General features: G+C 45.6%; 1 protein-coding gene across 1 annotated transcript in view; it reads left to right on the top strand.

Moving 5' to 3' along the window:
• The window catches only part of LOC123999859 (probable E3 ubiquitin-protein ligase HERC1), a 107,674-nt gene that overhangs the window by 64,354 nt on the left and 23,585 nt on the right, over positions 1–19,735 (top strand). Inside the window, 22 exon segments of the mRNA XM_046305867.1 lie at positions 1,274–1,460; positions 1,689–1,816; positions 5,149–5,357; positions 5,619–5,884; positions 6,810–6,862; positions 7,300–7,497; positions 7,765–7,945; positions 9,073–9,337; positions 9,620–9,845; positions 10,034–10,305; positions 10,538–10,665; positions 10,892–11,016; positions 11,272–11,433; positions 11,465–11,491; positions 11,707–11,834; positions 14,182–14,381; positions 15,633–15,747; positions 16,022–16,153; positions 16,328–16,429; positions 16,695–16,868; positions 18,413–18,712; positions 19,052–19,117. Of these exon segments, the coding sequence (XP_046161823.1) occupies positions 1,274–1,460; positions 1,689–1,816; positions 5,149–5,357; positions 5,619–5,884; positions 6,810–6,862; positions 7,300–7,497; positions 7,765–7,945; positions 9,073–9,337; positions 9,620–9,845; positions 10,034–10,305; positions 10,538–10,665; positions 10,892–11,016; positions 11,272–11,433; positions 11,465–11,491; positions 11,707–11,834; positions 14,182–14,381; positions 15,633–15,747; positions 16,022–16,153; positions 16,328–16,429; positions 16,695–16,868; positions 18,413–18,712; positions 19,052–19,117 (3,644 nt within the window).

Genomic DNA, 19,735 nt, shown 5'->3' with positions numbered 1-19,735 from the left:
GGAAGAGTGACTTCTATGGAGGAACTTAAAAATGTCTTTGAACTCCTGAGAGTTGGCTTAATGTTGGACAAGAGCTACTGTAGCTAGCTAACGAGCGTGTGTGTGTGTGCGGAGCGGCACCAGAATTAAAAACACATCTTACCTTTCTGTAGTTAATAAATCCAATGTGAAACGTGATAGCTATAGTATCCTTAACGAGCATTGAGAAAGTTAATTCCGTTCTTCTCCACAAAAAAATCTCTCTAATTATGAATCACGCTGCTATGTCAGTAGGATACAGTAGCCTATGCTTCGGAGAGGGAGGGGCAGGTAACCTGCACACGCACACACACTGGCAAAGATTTTCAGCTGGCAGGCAGACACTGGAAGACGTTTCTGAGTGACAGAGTGAGAGTTTTGCATAGGCGCTTTGTTGCGTTTTTTTGTGGACTTGAAAACATAAAATAACGTTATTAACCGGTTCCCATGCTTTAAAAAAACAGTTCTGTTCCGGGAGCAGGATAGATCACTTTCATTCCCGGTTCTGATTCTGTTATTATACCAGAACATTTTATTTTCTGGTTTTTGATTTTGTTCCCTGTACTGGTTCCAACTCCTGATTTACAATAGACATAGATGTTGTTAGGCATTTTTTCATTAGATTATAATCGAAAAATTATATATCGTGATTCAAGAATTTAACTTTTTCAAACCAGCCAGCAAATATGTGAAATGATAGGCTCATGGTGATACAAATGGTAATTTTCTGTTCCCTCTCCTTGGCATACTGTACCCCACTCAAATCTGTCTGGCTCCTCTCAATTAAGCCCTGTTAACCAGGTTTCTGGACTACTTTACCTAATTTTTCTGTATAGTGAGAAAGCATTTTTAGATATTGATATGGATTCATATACAGTTCAGGTTAGTTGTAAACACCACTGTTTGGTTAAGCACACGAATCCGCATGTTTTCAATACAAATTCTATTTTATACTTATACTATGAACCTAGTCGTTGAATTAGATTGAATAGGACCCTCACTCTCCATCTCTCACACTTTAGTTTCTTTACTCCTTGGCTGGTACTGTCGTCTTTCTTCCCCATATCAGTTTGGATTGAGTGTACTTCCATCACAAACTTTCCAATCTAACACTCTGTATAATGTGTCCCTTTCAAATGATTGACTTTGACTTCTATTGTCATTGCCTTAATGCAATATCCCCCTTTTAAAAAAAAGGGCCTGTGTCCCCTCACTTGGACTTGATCTCTTACCTCTCCTTGACCTTTGACCCCAGGTGTGGCAGGTGAAGTAGACTCGCGGACCATCGAGGTGCTGGCTAGCTGGATGTTGGAGCACCCCCTGACTGAGGAGCTGCAGATGGAGAGCCAGCCAGCAGGAGCCTCCACCACTGAAACCCCCTCCCCTGACGGACCGGAGACCGTACAGTGCCCCGAGGCCCCCACCAGCGAACCCAACGAAAGGTCAGACACAGAAACAACCTTTTTTGTTTTCTTTTTTTAATCAATTGAGTTAAGGGTAGTAGAGCTGTGTCGATTAATCAGTCATAAATTCAATATAATTGTTTCAAGAAAAATTAAAGACGCAAGTCAGTTCGAGAGATTGAGATCAGTAGATTATTCACAGAAACAAAGATTGTGTTAGCTTGGTTGAGTTGGAAGATTAGTTACTGTTATGTTATTGTGTTGCAGTCTGCTGGCGGGCCTGGACCTGGTGGAGAGGGAGAACTTCCTAGATGTCCACCTGACCAGGAACAGGCCTCCCCCGGCCAGACGCCAGCGCTCCAGTTTGGGGCACAGAACATCCTTTAGGAGAGCAGGTCAGCACAACCTCCAACAGGAAGAGCTGACCCGAAGCTCTCTGTCTGTGACATTGATGAGATTCTATCTGAGACTAAGGGGATATCATGTGGTGTCCCTCGGGCCTCATACTAGGACCTCTACTGTTCCTGTTACATGTAAATGAAATACCAGCAGCAGTGACATGTAAACTCCTGCTGTATGCAGACAACTCTGCCTTGCTGGTGTTAGGAAAGGATTCCGTGTGGATTGAGGGACATTAAGCAAAGTGCAGTACAATGCTTTCCTATGTTATCCTCTTTAAGGATTCACATGAGAGGCCATGTACTACACATCCAAAGATGTCAAGGCTGGTTTATACTACGGGTGTGTTCAGAAATGGAATCTGGAGTGCCTAAATGCGCTCTGAGAGTTAGTACACTCAGAGCGTTGTCAGATTGGCCGTTAGTAAACTCAGAGCGTTGTCAGATTGGCCGTTAGTACACTCAGAGCGTTGTCAGATTGGCCGTTAGTAAACTCAGAGCGTTGTCAGATTGGCCGGTAGTAAACTCAGAGCGTTGTCAGATTGGCCGTTAGTACACTCAGAGCGTTGTCAGATTGGCCGTTAGTACACTCAGAGCGTTGTCAGATTGGCCGTTAGTACACTCAGAGCGTTGTCAGATTGGCCGTTAGTAAACTCAGAGCGTTGTCAGATTGGCCGGTAGTACACTCAGAGCGTTGTCAGATTGGCCGTTAGTAAACTCAGAGCGTTGTCAGATTGGCCGTTAGTAAACTCAGAGCGTTGTCAGATTGGCCGTTAGTAAACTGAGCTTTTTCACTCTCGGAGCACCCACTGGACGCTCTGGCCCGAAAAGTAGGTTTGAACTGAGCGTTCTGACCTAACGGCAGTCAAGCACCCAAGCTAACTGGCTAACGTTGGCTAGCTTGCGAGCTACTTCCAGACACATTAGAGAACTGACCATTTTACTTGTCCCAGCAAAGCTGGTAAGGCTTATGTTATCCAGAGCATTGGTGACTGCAACTGTGCTGCTTGCAACAATATAACTACATTTTTCTTTTGCCAATGTTTACTGACACCGGCCATATTCAACGGGTGTTGAGCATATGTAGATTCGTCAGTTATTCTGATCTCTGGCAACCTCAGACGAGAGTGCTCTGAAATCAGAGCAGATAGCCAGAGCGAATTTACTAGCTACGTCTATAGACAGTTGTCGCAATGACATCATAAACATTCTATTGAAATAGTTAGTTGCATAGTGGAATCTTTTGTTTACATGTTGCTAGCTAGCTAAACAATGAACCATAAACTCGTAACGTTAGTACCCTGCATGAATCTGCAGGAAGCTAACCAACCAGGGTCAATGTTAGCTAACATTAGGCTATAACTAGCAATGCAAATGGTTTTCTGAGGTACAAATAATATTACTACACAGCTCATTCATGTAATGTTAGCGAGCCAGCCAGAACTACTTTCTGACAAAATTAGAAACGTGTAATATCTGAAAATGTAGCTAGCTGGACTCTCTTACCTGTATATATGTATGGACGCTTCTCCCTCTCTTTCACGGATGCCATGGTTTCCCTTAATTTGAAGATGTAATCCGGAGCCTTCTGTGTTCTCTTTTTGACGCCGTCTGCATATTTGCAATCAAACGCCAGAATTTTCTCCATCTTTTTTATTTATTTATTTATTTATTTTACCTTTTATTTAACCAGGCAAGGCAGTTAAGAACAAATTCTTATTTTCAATGACGGCCTAGAAACAGTAGGTTAACTGCCTTGTTCAGGGGCAGAACAACAGATTTGTACCTTGTCAGCTCGGGGATTTGAACTTGCAACCTTCCGGTTATTAATCCAATGCTCTAACCACGAGGCCACTCTGCCGCCCCACTTAGCTATCATACTCTAATTCTACTGATTTCAAAACTCGGTCCTCCAGAAAGTGGAGAGCAACAGTTATGCAGTTCTACTACCTGATATCTTTCAAAAAAGCTGCATTAGAAATGATTACCGACACATACTGACTAGCTCATGTTATAGACAGAAGCGTGCTACATGGCAGACCAATCCGAACTCATCTCGCGGCATGTCCAGCCCACTCATTATCTCAGCCAATCATGGCTAGCGGGAAGGTTGCCCGCTTTTCCGTAGCTAAACCAACTAGGCTTGTAATTTAACAATGTTATTTGTATTTACAGATGGCATAAAAGTTTGTTATTAAGGCACATGAAAGTTCATTTTCCACAAGGCATTACTGACCAAAAACACATACTTAAAAATAAAAAAAAGTTTAAGTTCAAATGTCTCTCCTGTGAAGTAGTGACGCGCAACATACGCCTAGTTTCCTGAAAAGAGTCACATACTGTTGAAGTCAGAAGTTTACATACACCTTAGCCAACATTTAACCTTAGTTTTTCACAATTCCTGACATTTAATCCTAAAACAATCCATGTAAAAATTCCCTGTCTTACGTCAGTTAGGATCACCACTTTATTTTAAGAATGTGAAATGTCAGAATAATATTAGAGATAATTATTTATTTCAGCTTTTATTTCTTTCATCACATTCCCAGTGGGTCAGAAGTTTACATACACTCAATTAGTATTTGGTAGCATTGCCTTTAAATTCTTTAACTTGGGTCAAATGTTTCGGGTAGCCTTCCACAAGCTTCCCACAATAAGTTGGGTGAATTTTGGCCCATTCCTCCTGACAGAGCTGGTGCACCAGAGTCAGGTTTGTAGGCCTCCTTGCTCACACGTGCTTTTTCAGTTCTGCCCACAAATGTTCTATAGGATTGAGGTCAGGGCTTTGTGATGACCACTCTAATACCTTGACTTTGTTGTCCTTAAGCCATTTTGGGGTCAATGTCCATTTGGAAGACCCATTTGCGACCAAGCTTTAACTTCCTGACTGATGTCTTGAGATGTTGCTTCAATATGATGACATCTATTTTGTGAAGTGCACCAGTCCCTCCTGCAGCAAAGGCTATCTGTCTTTCATATGTTATCCTCTGGGAGGGCTATCTGTCTTTCATATGTTATCCTCTGGGAGGGCTATCTGTCTTTCATATGTTATCCTCTGGGAGGGCTATCTGTCTTTCATATGTTACCCTCTGGGAGGGCTATCTGTCTTTCATATGTTATCCTCTGGGAGGGCTATCTGTCTTTCATATGTTACCCTCTGGGAGGGCTATCTGTCTTTCATGTGTTATCCTCTGGGAGGGCTATCTGTCTTTTTAAGTGTAACAAAGAAGTTGGAAAAGACTAGGCAGAGACAGTCATGTACTGTTCATTGTGACTCTTTTCGTCTTGCTAACCTACTATATTTCCACCACCATCCTTTCTTCAACCAGACTCTCCGTCCCCCAACCCCATCCCACCGCTGTACAGGCAGGACCCAGGGGTGTCTGAGTGGCCGGAGAGGGCGGAGACGCACCCGTTTGCTGCTGAGGAGGAGTCAGAGTTGGGGTACATGGATGACCCCTACCATGAAGAGCCCTATGAGGAGCTACAGTTTAGAGAGTTCATCAGCTCGGAGAGAGACACCCTCTGGATGGTCGAGGTACTACATCACATTTCACAATCACAGATCCGGGAAATATATATAAGCGCAATGACTTTTAGTTTAAAAACATGACGTTTTGGCCTCCAAACGGCCTTCATTAAATTGAGCAAACAGTAGGATAGGACTAGAAAAAAAGGTTTAGGCCAGGGTTGGAATCAATTCCATTTCAAATCAGTCAATTTCAGGCAGATCACTGTAAAAGTTGAATTGATCCCAACCCTGGTTCGGTCCAGTTGATATGGCTATTGTTTCCCTCAGGGGGGTGAGGAGCATCAGCCCCATGACATGGTACAGTGTGAGCTGTGTAACACCCTGACTCTGCAGTTCAACAACCACATGAAGAGGCATCACCCGGGCTGTGGCCAGAGCGCTGGGCGGCGAGGGTACCGCTCTACCGGGGCATACGTGGACGGGTGGTTCGGAGGGGAGTGTGGGTCCGGTAGCCCTTACTACCTGCTCTGTAGCACCTGTAGAGAGAAGTACCTGGCAGCTAACCTAGGGGAGATTGGATCCAAACATGACCGGTGAGGAAGAGATGCACTTTATGCTTAAGCCTTATTTGTGCAGGAGTCACACACACATATGCACTTTATGCTCAAGCCTTATTTGTGCAGGAGTCACACACACATATGCTCTTTATGCTTAAGCCTTATTTGTGCAGGAGTCACACACACATATGCACTTTATGCTTAAGCCTTATTTGTGCAGGAGTCACACACACATATGCTCTTTATGCTCAAGCCTTATTTGCGCAGGAGTCACACACGCATATGCACTTTATGCTCAAGCCTTATTTGCGCAGGAGTCACACACGCATATGCACTTTATGCTCAAGCCTTATTTGCGCAGGAGTCACACACGCATATGCACTTTATGCTCAAGCCTTATTTGCGCAGGAGTCACACACGCATATGCACTTTATGCTCAAGCCTTATTTGCGCAGGAGTCACACACGCATATGCACTTTATGCTCAAGCCTTATTTGCGCAGGAGTCACACACACATATGCACTTTATGCTTAAGCCTTATTTGTGCAGGAGTCACACACACATATGCTCTTTATGCTTAAGCCTTATTTGCGCAGGAGTCACACACGCATATGCACTTTATGCTCAAGCCTTATTTGCGCAGGAGTCACACACACGTATGCACTTTATGCTTAAACCTTATTTGTGCAGGAGTCACACACACGTATGCACTTTATGCTTAAGCCTTATTTGTGCAGGAGTCACACACGCATATGCACTTTATGCTTAAGCCTTATTTGTGCAGGAGTCACACACACATATGCTCTTTATGCTTAAGCCTTATTTGTGCAGGAGTCACACACACATATGCTCTTTTTCATAGTCCTTCGAGCTGCATAGTAACACTGTATATGCTTGTTAAAAGTACTACAACAGTTGAGTCTGTCAGTTACTCCCAGGCATACTGTTTGTCTCTCCTCAGAATGAAAGGGCTTGCTTCTGATTTAATTGGACGATTGGACAGCACCTCCGATGGTAAGGATTTGACCCTCTATTTGTTACGGTTTCTTCTGCTCTGTGAATCAAATGTTTAAGTGACTCCCAGTGAACCAATGTTTTCTTCTAATAAATTCACCATGTGCTCGAAGACACGGCAGCGTAGCCTAGTGGTTAGAGCGTTGGACTAGTAACCGGAAGGTTGCGAGTTCAAACCCCCGAGCTGACAAGGTACAAATCTGTCGTTCTGCCCCTGAACAGGCAGTTAACCCACTGTTCCCAGGCCGTCATTGAAAATAAGAATTTGTTCTTAACTGACTTGCCTAGTTAAATAAAGGTAAAATAAAAAAATAAAAAAACTGCGAATCATCTGGTGAAGCATATCAAGGGTCTTAAATAAAGATTGAATGAAAATATAAATACATTAAAAACAAATAAAAAGATGACTCATGACGGTATCTGCTTCTTCCAACCAGAAGACTGGGAGCTGGGCCCTCTAGACGACTCTGACCCAGACCGGCTGACTGGGCTGGAGGACTTTGGGGTGTTGCTGAGGCCTCTGGGTCTGAGTGAGAAGAAGCTGGTGCCAGACCCCATCCCCTTCACAGAAAATGACCCGCTGGGTGCGCTGGTCAACAGCACCAGTAACCCTGACGGGTCAATTATCCAGAAAGGTACTGTACTTCACACACAGCATTATGCAGCAAACTAGGGTTGCAGAATCCCCGAATTATACCAAAACCCCACGGTTGGAGAATTTCTGGAATCAACAGGGAATAAGTTGTAAGGAAGTTCTCCAACCTACAATTCTTCAACTGGGATTTCAAAAAAAAAATCTGAGAATTTGTGGGAAAGTTTCAAACTAACTCAAACATAATATTTGAAATATTTTCAAATTCTCACACAGATGTTGTAATGTATTGTGTATCTCTGGTATACAGGTGTGGTCAGCACTGACACTAAGGGGTTAGGTTCCTCCGGCCCTCTGACTCTGGGGGAGCAGGCTGTATCGCTGAGAGACCCTCAGGACAGACTGCAGGCTCTAAGGAGAGTCACCTCTACGGCCCAGATACTACTGGCATACAGCATGGTGATGAGAGCACTCTCCCAAACATCCTCTAGGTTGGTTTGTTTAATGGGATCGGTGTCTCACAATGTGGGGTAGTCTAATGTTCAGAGAGTCCATCAACAACATATTCCATTCTACTGTACAGTGGCTACATTCCAGGATCCTCCTCTGATGAGGTATTTCAATACACATTTGCTACTGAGAAGTAGCTTGTTATTTCACCTCCAAAACGTTATTTTGTTAGTCTTATGAAACCTTTTAAATTAGTCTGAAAAACAGTGAGCTGGAAGCTTCTGTTATTGTTTTTCTGACAGGCCAAATGTCAGAGTATTCATCAAACAATTGCTGTGCCGTTGTTCTAGTGATAAAGTGGTTTATATGTTACGGTTGATTGTGATGTTACGGTTACAGGGCTGTGATATGTTACTGTAGAACACTACAGGGCTGTGATATGTTACTGTAGAACACTACAGGGCTGTGATCTGTTACTGTAGAACACTACAGGGCTGTGATATGTTACTGTAGAACACTACAGGGCTGTGATATGTTACTGTAGAACACTACAGGGCTGTGATATGTTACTGTAGAACACTACAGGGCTGTGATATGTTACTGTAGAACACTACAGGGCCGTGATATGTTACTGTAGAACACTACAGGGCCGTGATCTGTTACTGTAGAACACTACAGGGCTGTGATATGTTACTGTAGAACACTACAGAGCTGTGATATGTTACTGTAGAACACTACAGGGCTGCGATATGTTACTGTAGAACACTACAGGGCTGTGATATGTTAACTGTAGAACACTACAGGGTTGTAATCTGTTACTGTAGAACACTACAGGGCTGCAATATGTTACTGTAGAACACTACAGGGCTGTGATATGTTACTGTAGAACACTACAGGGCTGCGATATGTTACTGTAGAACACTACAGGGCTGTGATATGTTACTGTAGAACACTACAGGGCTGTGATATGTTACTGTAGAACACCCAGGGCTGTGATCTGTTACTGTAGAACACTTCAGGGCTAGGTTGTAATCTGTTACACTCCTTTGGTCCCCAATTGTGAAGAAAATGGGAATACAATTGTGTTCCCCTTTAATCACATATATCTCCCTCCCTCCCTCCCTCTCTTCTTTTTCTTTCTTTCTACTTCTCTCCCTCTCTTGCCCAGTGTGTCAGTGTGCAGTGCCTCTAGTGGTCTGGAGGGCTTGGGCCTGGCAGACATCCGTATCCTGGTGCGTCTGATGTGCCTTGCGGCGGCAGGCCGGGTCCATACCAGTGTCGACCAGCAAGGGGTAGCAGGGGGTGGCAGAGGCTGTGGTGGGGCTACAGAGAGCAGCAGCTCTGCCTTCCTCTCCTTCCTTAGCTCAGCTATAGGCAGCCTGGTCTCACACAGCCCCACAGCATACAGGGAGCTGGTGGACATCTGCACTCAGGTGTGTGAGTCTGTACTCATGGCTGGCTCCATATGTCTTAGACTGTTTACCAAGGTTGGGGTAATTCCGTTTCAATTCTGGAAGTGAACTTCAAATTCCAACTTCAATTGTATGTCTTACAAATGTCTTACGTTTGGCGTAGTCGGCAGGATATGGAATTTGGGTTTTCTTCTTGAATTGACCCCAACCTTGGTGTCTACATTTTTCCATCACCGTCTGTAGAATGTTCTTGTAACTGTAATCTTTCTCTACTTACACTGTCACCCCTTGGCCCGGTTCTAGGATCTGATGACGGCTGCCACAGGGATGAACCTGGGTGCCATCAGTGATCCTGCACAGAGAGTTCGTCTGACCTCCACCCTGAAGAGGGCGCCACAACAAGATGCCACACCCCTCACACCTCCCACCTTCCTGGTCACACAGAGTCTGGTCTCCCTGCTCACAGAGAAGGGCATCCGCTACCGCTATTCTCCAGACAGAACCGTTACCGAGCAGCACGAGTCTAAAGGTGAGAGGAAGGTACCTTTATGCCAAAGTCACGGAATAAGTTATGTTTGGTATGGTACATATTTTTCAGGTTGTACATCCACATTGCACTCTGTAGTATTTCCCCCCCTACTGGACACAACCCTGTAGAGAGGTTTGATTGGTTGGTGCTACCTAATGACGGCTGTTGTGTTTCCCCGATTGGTCCAGGTCCAGAGGCTGGTAGCCCGTCTGCTGCAGTACCTCCTCCCCAGGTGGGGGCGAGAGTGGGCCCTCTGGAGCTGGCCAACGCCCTGGCTGCCTGTGCCCTGTCTGCCAGGCTGACCAGTAAACATCGTCAGTGGGCAGCCCAGCAGCTGGTCCAGGCCCTGGCAGCCTCAGAGAGGGAGAGGGACAACCCCATCCGGCCTCAGACCTACAGCGACATGGCTGGAGACCTGAGGAAGTGTCCTCTGAAGAAGCTAGAGGGACATCACGGCAGGGTACGGGATTAAGATATTTATGCTCGAATATTCGCATCCTCTCTCCTCACATCCTTCTCAAAACGCATTGACGGAAACGGTCTGAGGGAAGGGACCTTGGACTATCTCTTCCAATGCGGTTTGAGGAGAGAGGAAAGAATAATTGAAAAAGTGAAAGTGATGCTTACTAATGAGGTTCCTGTGATCAGTTCCTGTTTGTTGGATACTGATGTTGTTGTTGTTGTTGTTGTAGGTGACTAGCTGTACTTGGAACAATGAGCAGGGTCTGTTGGCCACTGGAGCTCAGGACGGGACAGTCAGATTATGGGACGTCAACCAGAACACTGCTGACCTGCAGTGCACACACTCCTGTAGCATCAGGTATCATCATGACATACAGTATGGGCCAATACTTCAGAAATGTTTCAGTCTTTGTTGCCTTGAGGTAAGCACAGCTCACATAAATGCAAGGTTACCACCCTATTACTTCCACCAATGCAACCAAGGTTGAAAAGAAGGATGCATTTGTAAAGTATTGGAACAGGGACATGAAAGATGTGGTGCTGTTGGGAGTAGAGCTAATGCCAATCCTGTCCTATTTTCCCAGTGATGACAGACGGGGCTCTGAGGCAGCAGGTGGAGCTCACCTGGTGTCTCCTGTCTACTGGAGCTCTGGAGGTACCCTCCTCGCTGCCTTCCAAAACAAGATCATCAACATCTGGACTGTCAACGGTATGTACAGTAGTAACTGGTCCTCAAACCTTTTAACAATGTGTGTAGTTCAGCTGTGTTCGGATGCTCTGATGAAGGTCAACTGTGACCGAAAGCTTGGCACAAAAAAAAAGGTTTTCCGTTGCTCTTCATTTCATATGTTGAAAGTATTAAATATGTATCTTATCTGAGATTCGGATCTAAAATAACAAATAAAAAAATGTAAATCCCAAACTTCATCATTGATTTATAATCTCTCTGTTGTGGTTCATTCAGGAGCCCAGGGCCATGTGGAGGCCCAGCCGTCCTGGGTGACAGCCCTCTCCTGGGTGCAGACCTCCAGCCCCTTCTCCACCCAGGGGGGGCATCGCCGGGAAGGATGCCCAGCCAGAGAGCCTGTTGGTGGGGCGTCTGGACGGATCACTCTGCTGGTTGCAGGTCACTGAAGACTTCTCCATTGAGAGCACCGAGCTCACCCGCTGCCACAGGAAAGAATGTGAGTTACATTTATACTGACTGACTGATTTTTTAAATTATTATTATTATGTAGAGGAAACAAGTGGTCAAATATAGCTGCCAGCAGCCACAACATGAGTCCAAGCCAAGTTGCCGTTAAGTCAGAAGTGGCTTTGTTTATGACAATAAGTAGTGTTCTCAGTGGTCATGGACTGGTTGATGTGTGATACCTTGCTCCTCTCGTTCCCCTCCCAGCTCCTCAGTGTGTGGCGTGGCACAGTGTGGACAAGCCCTTTGCTGTGGGTTACCCTGATGGGAAGATCCTACTGGCTACCGCTGAATCCTACGAGACTGAACAGCCCCTACTACTGTCTGCCTTCCCTGTAAGTCAACACAGACTTTTACATCCATATAATTGTGTCGTCGTTTACAGGCCACTCTTTAACCAACTCGGTCGCGTCATCACCAGTGTTATCAGCGTTCTATAGACGCTGCAGCCACGTCCTAAAGTAGAACGGGGGGGCTCATGACTCTTTAGTTTAATTTACACTATATGGGCTTCGGAATATGACACGATTTTAGTAGTAGTAGGAAGCAACTTTGCCGTCATGGTCCTTCTGTAGCTCAGTTGGTAGAGCATGGCGCTTGTAACGCCAGGGTAGTGGGTTTGATCCCCGGGACCACCCATACGTAGAATGTATGCACACATGACTGTAAGTCGCTTTGGATAAAAGCGTCTGCTAAATGGCATATATTATTATATTATATTATCATGTTGTCAAATTTACTTTAGACAGTTGGTGATGTCATTAGCAAACAAAGTTCGTCAAAAATAGCAATGCAAACATGATCTCGCTAAAATCTGGAGGTCTCTTCTCAATCTTAGCTAGTGTTATACTAAAGTCAATCTAGCAACATCAAATTGATGACAAAAGGGTTTTCTACTTATTAAACTCAGCAAAAAAAGAGAAATGTCATCTCACTGTCAACTGCATTTATTTTCAGCAAACCTAATGTGTAAATATTTGTATGAACATAAGATTCAACAATTGAGACCTAAACTGAACAAGTTCCACAGACTTGTAACTAACAGAAATTGAATAATGTGTCCCTGAACAAAGGGGGGGTCAAAATCAAAAGTAAGTCAGTATCTGGTGTGGCCACCAGTTGCATTAAGTACTGCAGTGTATCTCCTCATGGACTGCACCAGATTTGCCAGTTATTGCTGTGAGATGTTACCTCACTCTTCCACCAAGACACCTGCAAGTTCCCGGACATTTCTGGGGGGAATGGCCCTAGCCCTCACCCTCCGATCCAACAGGTCCCAGACGTGCTCAATGGGATTGAGATCCAGGCTCTTCGCTGGCCATGGCAGAACACTGACATTCCTGTCTTGCAGGAAATTACGCACAGGACGAGTAGTATGGCTGATGGCATAGTCATGCTGGAGGGTCATGTCAGGATGAGCCTGCAGGAAGGGTACCACATGGGGGAGGAGGATGTCTTCCCTGTAATGCACAGCGTTGAGATTGCCTGCAATGACGACAAGCTCAGTCCGATGATGCTGTGACACACCGCCCCAGACCATGACAGACCCTCCACCTCCAACTCGATCCCACTCCAGAGTACAGGCCTCTGTGTAATGCTCATTCCTTCACCGATAAACGTAAATCCGACCATTACCCCGACAAAACCGCGACTCGGCAGTGAAGAGCACTTTTTGCCAGTCCTGTCTGCTCCAGCAACGGTGGGTTTGTGCCAATAGGCAACGATCCTGTGCAGGTGTTGTGACACGTGGTCTGCCACTGCGAGGACGATCAGCTGTCCGTCCTGTCTCCCTGTAGCGCAGTCTTAGGCGTCTCACAGTACGGACATTGCAATTTATTGCTCTGGCCACATCTGCAGTCCTCATGCCTCCTTGACCGCATGCCTAAGGCATGTTCACGCAGATGAGCAGGGACCCTGGGCATTTTTCAGAGTCAACAGAAAGGCTCTTTAGTGTCCTAGTTTTCATAACTTTGACCTTACTTGCCTACCGTCTGTAAGCTGTTAGTGTCTTAACGGCTGTCCCACAGGTGCATGTTCATTAATTGCTTATGGTTCATTGAACAAGCATGGGAAACAGTGTTTAAACCCATTACAACAAGCATGGGAAACAGTGTTTAAACCCATTACAACAAGCATGGGGAAACAGTGTTTAAACCCATTACAACAAGCATGGGGAAACAGTGTTTAAACCCATTACAACAAGCATGGGAAACAGTGTTTAAACCCTTTACAATGGAGATCTGTGAAGTTATTTGGAATGTTACGAATTATCTTTGAAAGACAGGGTCCTGAAAAGGGGACATTTCTTTTTTTGCTTAGTTTATTTGCTCTTAGAAATGTCATCTTGTTTTCAAGCCACAGGAAGGCACTCTAGACCAAATCTTCACCAGCGCCCAATGAGGTTGCATTGAATAGAATGCTCAGCAGGTCATCAGTCCTAAAACAAACTTGCCATCAATCAATTTCTTGAAAATACAGTAAATTATTTCAATTCAGCAAACTAAGCTGAAAAAACAACACATCCAGGAAGTCCAAGATTGCAAGCAAAACATTTGTCATTCTCTCTCTCCCTCCATCTCTCTCTCTCCCTCCATCTCTCTCTCCCTCCCTCCATCTCTCCCTCCCTCCATCTCTCTCTCCCTCCCATCTCTCTCTCTCGCAATCCTCGCTACCTCTCTCCAGGAGAGTGTCAGCATCCTGCGCTGGGACCCCACGGGCCACCTCCTCCTCTCCACGGGCCGCTCTGAGGTGGTGAAGATCTGGGGGCGGGCGGGAGGCACCTGGATCACCCTTCACTCCCTGTTCCACACAGGCACCGTCAACACGGCCGAGTGGTGCCCGCTGCCTGGCAGAGGTCCCGAACCACGCCTTATGATGGCTGTGTGAGTACTGGGGAATAAGGGGAGAGAGTGAGTACCAGGGAATAAGGGGAGTGTGTGAGTACCAGGGAATAAGGGGAGTGTGTGAGTACCAGGCAATAAGGGGAGAGTGTGAGTACCAGGCAATAAGGGGAGAGTGTGAGTACCAGGCAATAAGGGGAGAGTGTGAGTACCAGGCAATAAGGGGAGTGTGTGAGTACCAGGGAATAAGGGGAGTGTGTGAGTACCAGGGAGTAAGGGGAGTGTGTGAGTACCAGGGAATAAGGGGAGTGTGTGAGTACCAGGGAATAAGGGGAGTGTGTGAGTACCAGGGAATAAGGGGAGTGTGTGAGTACCAGGGAATAAGGGGAGTGTGTGAGTACCAGGGAATAAGGGGAGTGTGTGAGTATCAGGGAATAAGGGGAGTGTGTGAGTACCAGGGAATAAGGGGAGAGTGTGAGTACCAGGGAATAAGGGGAGAGTGTGAGTACCAGGGAATAAGGGGAGTGTGTGAGTACCAGGGAATAAGGGGAGAGTGTGAGTACCAGGGAATAAGGGGAGAGTGTGAGTACCAGGGAATAAGGGGAGAGTGTGAGTACCAGGGAATTAGGGGAGAGTGTGAGTACCAGGGAATAAGGGGAGTGTGTGAGTACCAGGGAATAAGGGGAGTGTGTGAGTACCAGGGAATAAGGGGAGTGTGTGAGTACCAGGGAATAAGGGGAGTGTGTGAGTACCAGGGAATAAGGGGAGAGTGTGAGTACCAGGGAATAAGGGGAGAGTGTGAGTACCAGGGAATAAGGGGAGAGTGTGAGTACCAGGCAATAAGGGGAGAGTGTGAGTACCAGGCAATAAGGGGAGTGTGTGAGTACCAGGCAATAAGGGGAGTGTGTGAGTACCAGGCAATAAGGGGAGTGTGTGAGTACCAGGCAATAAGGGGAGTGTGTGAGTACCAGGGAATAAGGGGAGTGTGTGAGTACCAGGGAATAAGGGGAGTGTGTGAGTACCAGGGAATAAGGGGAGAGTGTGAGTACCAGGGAATAAGGGGAGAGTGTGAGTACCAGGGAATAAGGGGAGAGTGTGTACCAGGGAATAAGGGGAGAGTGAGTATCAGGGAATAAGGGGAGAGTGTGAGCTGTGTACACCGAGTAATTAGTACATTATTAGCTATATTTAACGGTGGCAATGCACATTGATCAACATTTCTGTATATGGGTCAAATGTAGTCCCTGTAGACATTAGATTTAGTTATTCCCTACATTTCCTCTGTCTTTTTAGAGGGAGCCAGAATGGTCTTCTGAATGTGTGGACTCTGCCACAGGGGGGCACTAATGTGTCAGTTCCTAAGTTCCTGGGCAGCTCATCCAGTCAGGAGAACAACAGTGGCATCAAGGTCAGTACAGTCAGTGTGTTCTGTAGCGCTGAGATAAGCGGCTTCGGTTATGTCTCCTTTCATTCCCCCATTTCCTCTGACACCTAAAATGGGAAGTAGAAAATCGTCAGTTGTCTTTGTGGAGGAACAGAAATTCATAATTTTCTTTTATTCTATTCTTTTTCTTCTTCTTATCCTTTTGGATTCTTCTAATAACTACTGTATTTGTCAATTCAATTTCAGTTACTCTTTTAAATCACTGTGTCCTGATCTATGTGGCGTTTGGCCTCCCTAGCGTGGCAGTGCCAAGTGTGTGTTCAGACTGAGTGGTCATATCACAGCGGTGAAGACCCTGTCGTTCTGCCCCAGTGGTCTGGCCCTGGTGTCTGGAGGTATAGGAGGACTACTCAACATCTGGTCTCTACAGGTGAGAGCTGTAGCATGACGTACTACGTTACTAATAATGCACTATTTTCTCATAGTACAGATTATAAATGAAGATAACATAATAGAGTTAGCCAATCTCCTTATCAATACAACATCCTCTGTCTATTATCAGTGCCGTGTGTTCTAATCTTATCCCGGTTCCCCCCTCCTACAGGATGGTTCCATCCTACAGACAGTGGTGACAGGCCTAGGCTCAGTGGTCAGTACCACCTGGATACCAAATGTAGGGGTGGCTGCCTGCTCCGGGAGGTCGAAGGTTAGTCCAGTTTCATTGCACTAGGCCTGAGGCTCTATCTCTTTACGATCTGTCCTGTCCTCGTCTGTTCTCGTCTCCCCCTTCATCTCCACTGATTGGAACAGACTTGGCAGGTGGAAACAGAGTGGTGGGAGATCATCATTAGGCTGTCTTTCACTTGGTCACTTCTTTCAGATCAGTGCAGTTGAAAGAGAGGGGAGGAGATGAGAGGACAGAGAAAGAGACCTAATGAACAGGGTCTGATGTCTGACCTCTCCTCCAACAGGATGCTCTGCTGATCCGCTGTACGTCAGACTGGATCTCCCAGAACCACGTGTTGGCATCCTGCCGCACCGTCCTCAGAACACAGGGCATTCTGGGTCTGAACCGTGCACCCTGCATGGCCGTCTTCCTGGAGAGACTTCCCACACTGCTGCAGGACCAGTACAGCTACGAGAGGGTTAGTACAGTACAGCAGTACAGCTAGTTAGTTAGTGAACTACTTATTTAGATATCTACTTGGTTTGTTATCTACTTTGTTTGTTATCTACTTAGTTTGTTATCTAGTTAGTTATCTACTTGATTAGTTATCTAGTTAGTTATGTACTTGGTTAGTTATGTACTTGGTTAGTTATGTACTTGGTTAGTTATGTACTTGGTTAATTATCTACTTGGTTAGTTATGTACTTGGTTAATTAATTATCTACTTGGTTAATTATCTACTTGGTTAGTTATGTACTTGGTTAGTTACCTACTTGGTTAGTTATCTAGTTGGTTAGTTATCTAGTTGGTTAGTTATCTAGTTGGTTAGTTATCTAGTTGGTTAGTTATCTAGTTGGATAGTTATCTACTTGGTTAGTTATCTACTTGGTTGGTTAGTTATCTACTTGGTTGGTTAGTTATCTACTTGGTTGGTTAGTTATCTACTTGGTTGGTTAGTTATCTACTTGGTTGGTTAGTTATCTACTTGGTTGGTTAGTTATCTACTTGGTTAGTTAGTTATCTACTTGGTTAGTTAGTTATCTACTTGGTTAATTATCTACTTGGTTAATTATCTACTTGGTTATTTATGTACTTGGTTAGATACCTACTTGGTTAGTTAATTATCTACTTGGTTAAGTATCTACTTGGTTAATTATCTAGTTGGTTAGTTATCTAGTTGGTTGGTTAGTTATCTAGTTGGTTAGTTATCTACTTGGTTAGTTATCTACTTGGTTAGTTATCTACTTGGTTAGTTAGTTATCTATTTGGTTAGTTAGTTATCTACTTGGTTAGTTCGTTAGTTTGGCCGTCTTCCTGGAGAGACTTCCCACACTGCTGCAGGAGGCTGCTTGGATTTACATTCCTACACTTACTCTGTAGAGGCTCGCCTAACAGCTTGTGACTTGTGATTTCGGTGCATTCCAGAGGTTGTAACTTTATGCAAGCGTCTTTCTGCAATTTTATGCAAGTTTTACTACAGGGAACGCTTGGTGGATATAATCCAGCCTTCGCTAGTGCTGCTGACCTCAACAATCTGTCACTGAAGGCCAATTTACAGACAAATGTCCCGTCTCTCTGCAAGGTTATTGAGCCCAGAGGAACATCGGCTAATGCAGTAGTTTTCCACCTCATTGGATCTTGAGGATTAATCTGTGTGTGTGTGGTGTCTGTGTGTGTGTGGTGTCTGTGTGTGTGTGGTGTCTGTGTGTGTGTGGTGTCTGTGTGTGTGTGGTGTCTGTGTGTGTGTGTGTGTGGTGTCTGTGTGTGTGTGTGTGTGTGTCTGTGTGTGTGTGTGTGTGTGTGTCTGTGTGTGGTGTCTGTGTGTGTGTGTGTGTGTGTGTGTGTGTGTGTGTGTGTGTGTGTGTGTGTGTGTGTGTGTGTGTGTGTGTGTGTGTGTGTGTCTGTGTGTGTCTGTGTGTGTGTGTGTGTGTGTGTGTGTGTGTCTGTGTGTCTGTGTGTCTGTGTGTCTGTGTGTGGTGTCTCTGTGTGTGTGGTGTCTGTCTGTCTTCTTTCTCTCCCCAGAGTCACGTGACAGCGGGTGACCAGTTGGTCCACAGTGCCTTCCTCCAGAGTCTGGCCTCTCTGACCGTCGGCCTTTCCCTGGAACAGTACCTGTGTCGGCCCTGCCGACCCCCCCACCACCACCCTGCCAGCCTCAGCCTCGACTACACACACTCCTGCCCCATGGAGTGGAGCTGGCTCCAAACCTTCTCCACCACTGTGAAGAGCGCGGAGGCCATCGCCAGGGGAACAGCGTTCCCAGAATCCTTCACTGTCCCAGAGTTCCAGCAGGCAGGAACCACAGAACTCACCAAGCCCCTGGTGAGCAGAAAGTAGAAGCTTCCTGTAGCTTCCTCAGACTAGGATGGTGTCTGAAATGACACCCTATTCCCTATTAGTGTGTGCTGCATAGAGAATAGGGCACTTGGCAGTGTGTGGAGTTGTGTTATTGGAGAAACAGGCTAGCTGCCAGTCAATTATGGTGTTCATTCAACTGTTTTTTTCTTACTTCTGTTGATGCACTCACTTCGCTTCTCTTCTTCGCTTCTCTTCTTCGCTTCTCTTCTTCGCTTCTCTTCTTCGCTTCTCTTCTTCGCTTCTCTTCTTCGCTTCTCTTCTTCGCTTCTCCTCTTCGCTTCTCCTCTTCTCTCCTCTTTTCAGGACAATAGTAAGTGGAGCTTCATGATGGACGAACAACTCATGTCCTGGGCCACCACCAGACCTGAGGTAAGATTTCTGTCTCCAGAACCATATCTACATCCCAAATGGCACCCTATTCCCTATATAGTGCACTCTATTCCCTATATAGTGCACTACTATTGACCGGGGCCTACACAGGGCTCTATTCTCTATATAGTGCACTACTATTGATTCTATTCCCTATATAGTGCACTACTATTGACCGGGGCCTACACAGGGCTCTATTCCCTATTCTGCTACTATTGACCGTGCCTACTCTACCCTATTGACTTCTATTGACCAGGGCCTACACAGGGCTCTATTCCCTATATAGTGCACTACTATTGACCAGGGCCTACACAGGACTCTATTCCCTATATAGTGCACTTCTATTGACCAGGGCCTACACAGGGCTCTATTCCCTATATAGTGCACTTCTATTGACCAGGGCCTACACAGGGCTCTATTCCCTATATAGTGCACTACTATTGACCAGGGCCTACACAGGACTCTATTCCCTATATAGTGCACTTCTATTGACCGGGGCCTACACAGGGCTCAGGTCAAAATAAGTCCACTATATAGGGAATAGTGTGCCATTTCTGATGCAGGCCATATCTCCTGAGGTAAGATTACTGTCTGTAAAACCATATATCCTATTCTCTT

Source organism: Oncorhynchus gorbuscha, linkage group LG16 (genome assembly GCF_021184085.1).
Source record: "Oncorhynchus gorbuscha isolate QuinsamMale2020 ecotype Even-year linkage group LG16, OgorEven_v1.0, whole genome shotgun sequence".
NCBI lineage: Eukaryota > Metazoa > Chordata > Actinopteri > Salmoniformes > Salmonidae > Oncorhynchus > Oncorhynchus gorbuscha.
This window is presented reverse-complemented; position numbering and strand designations above follow the sequence as displayed.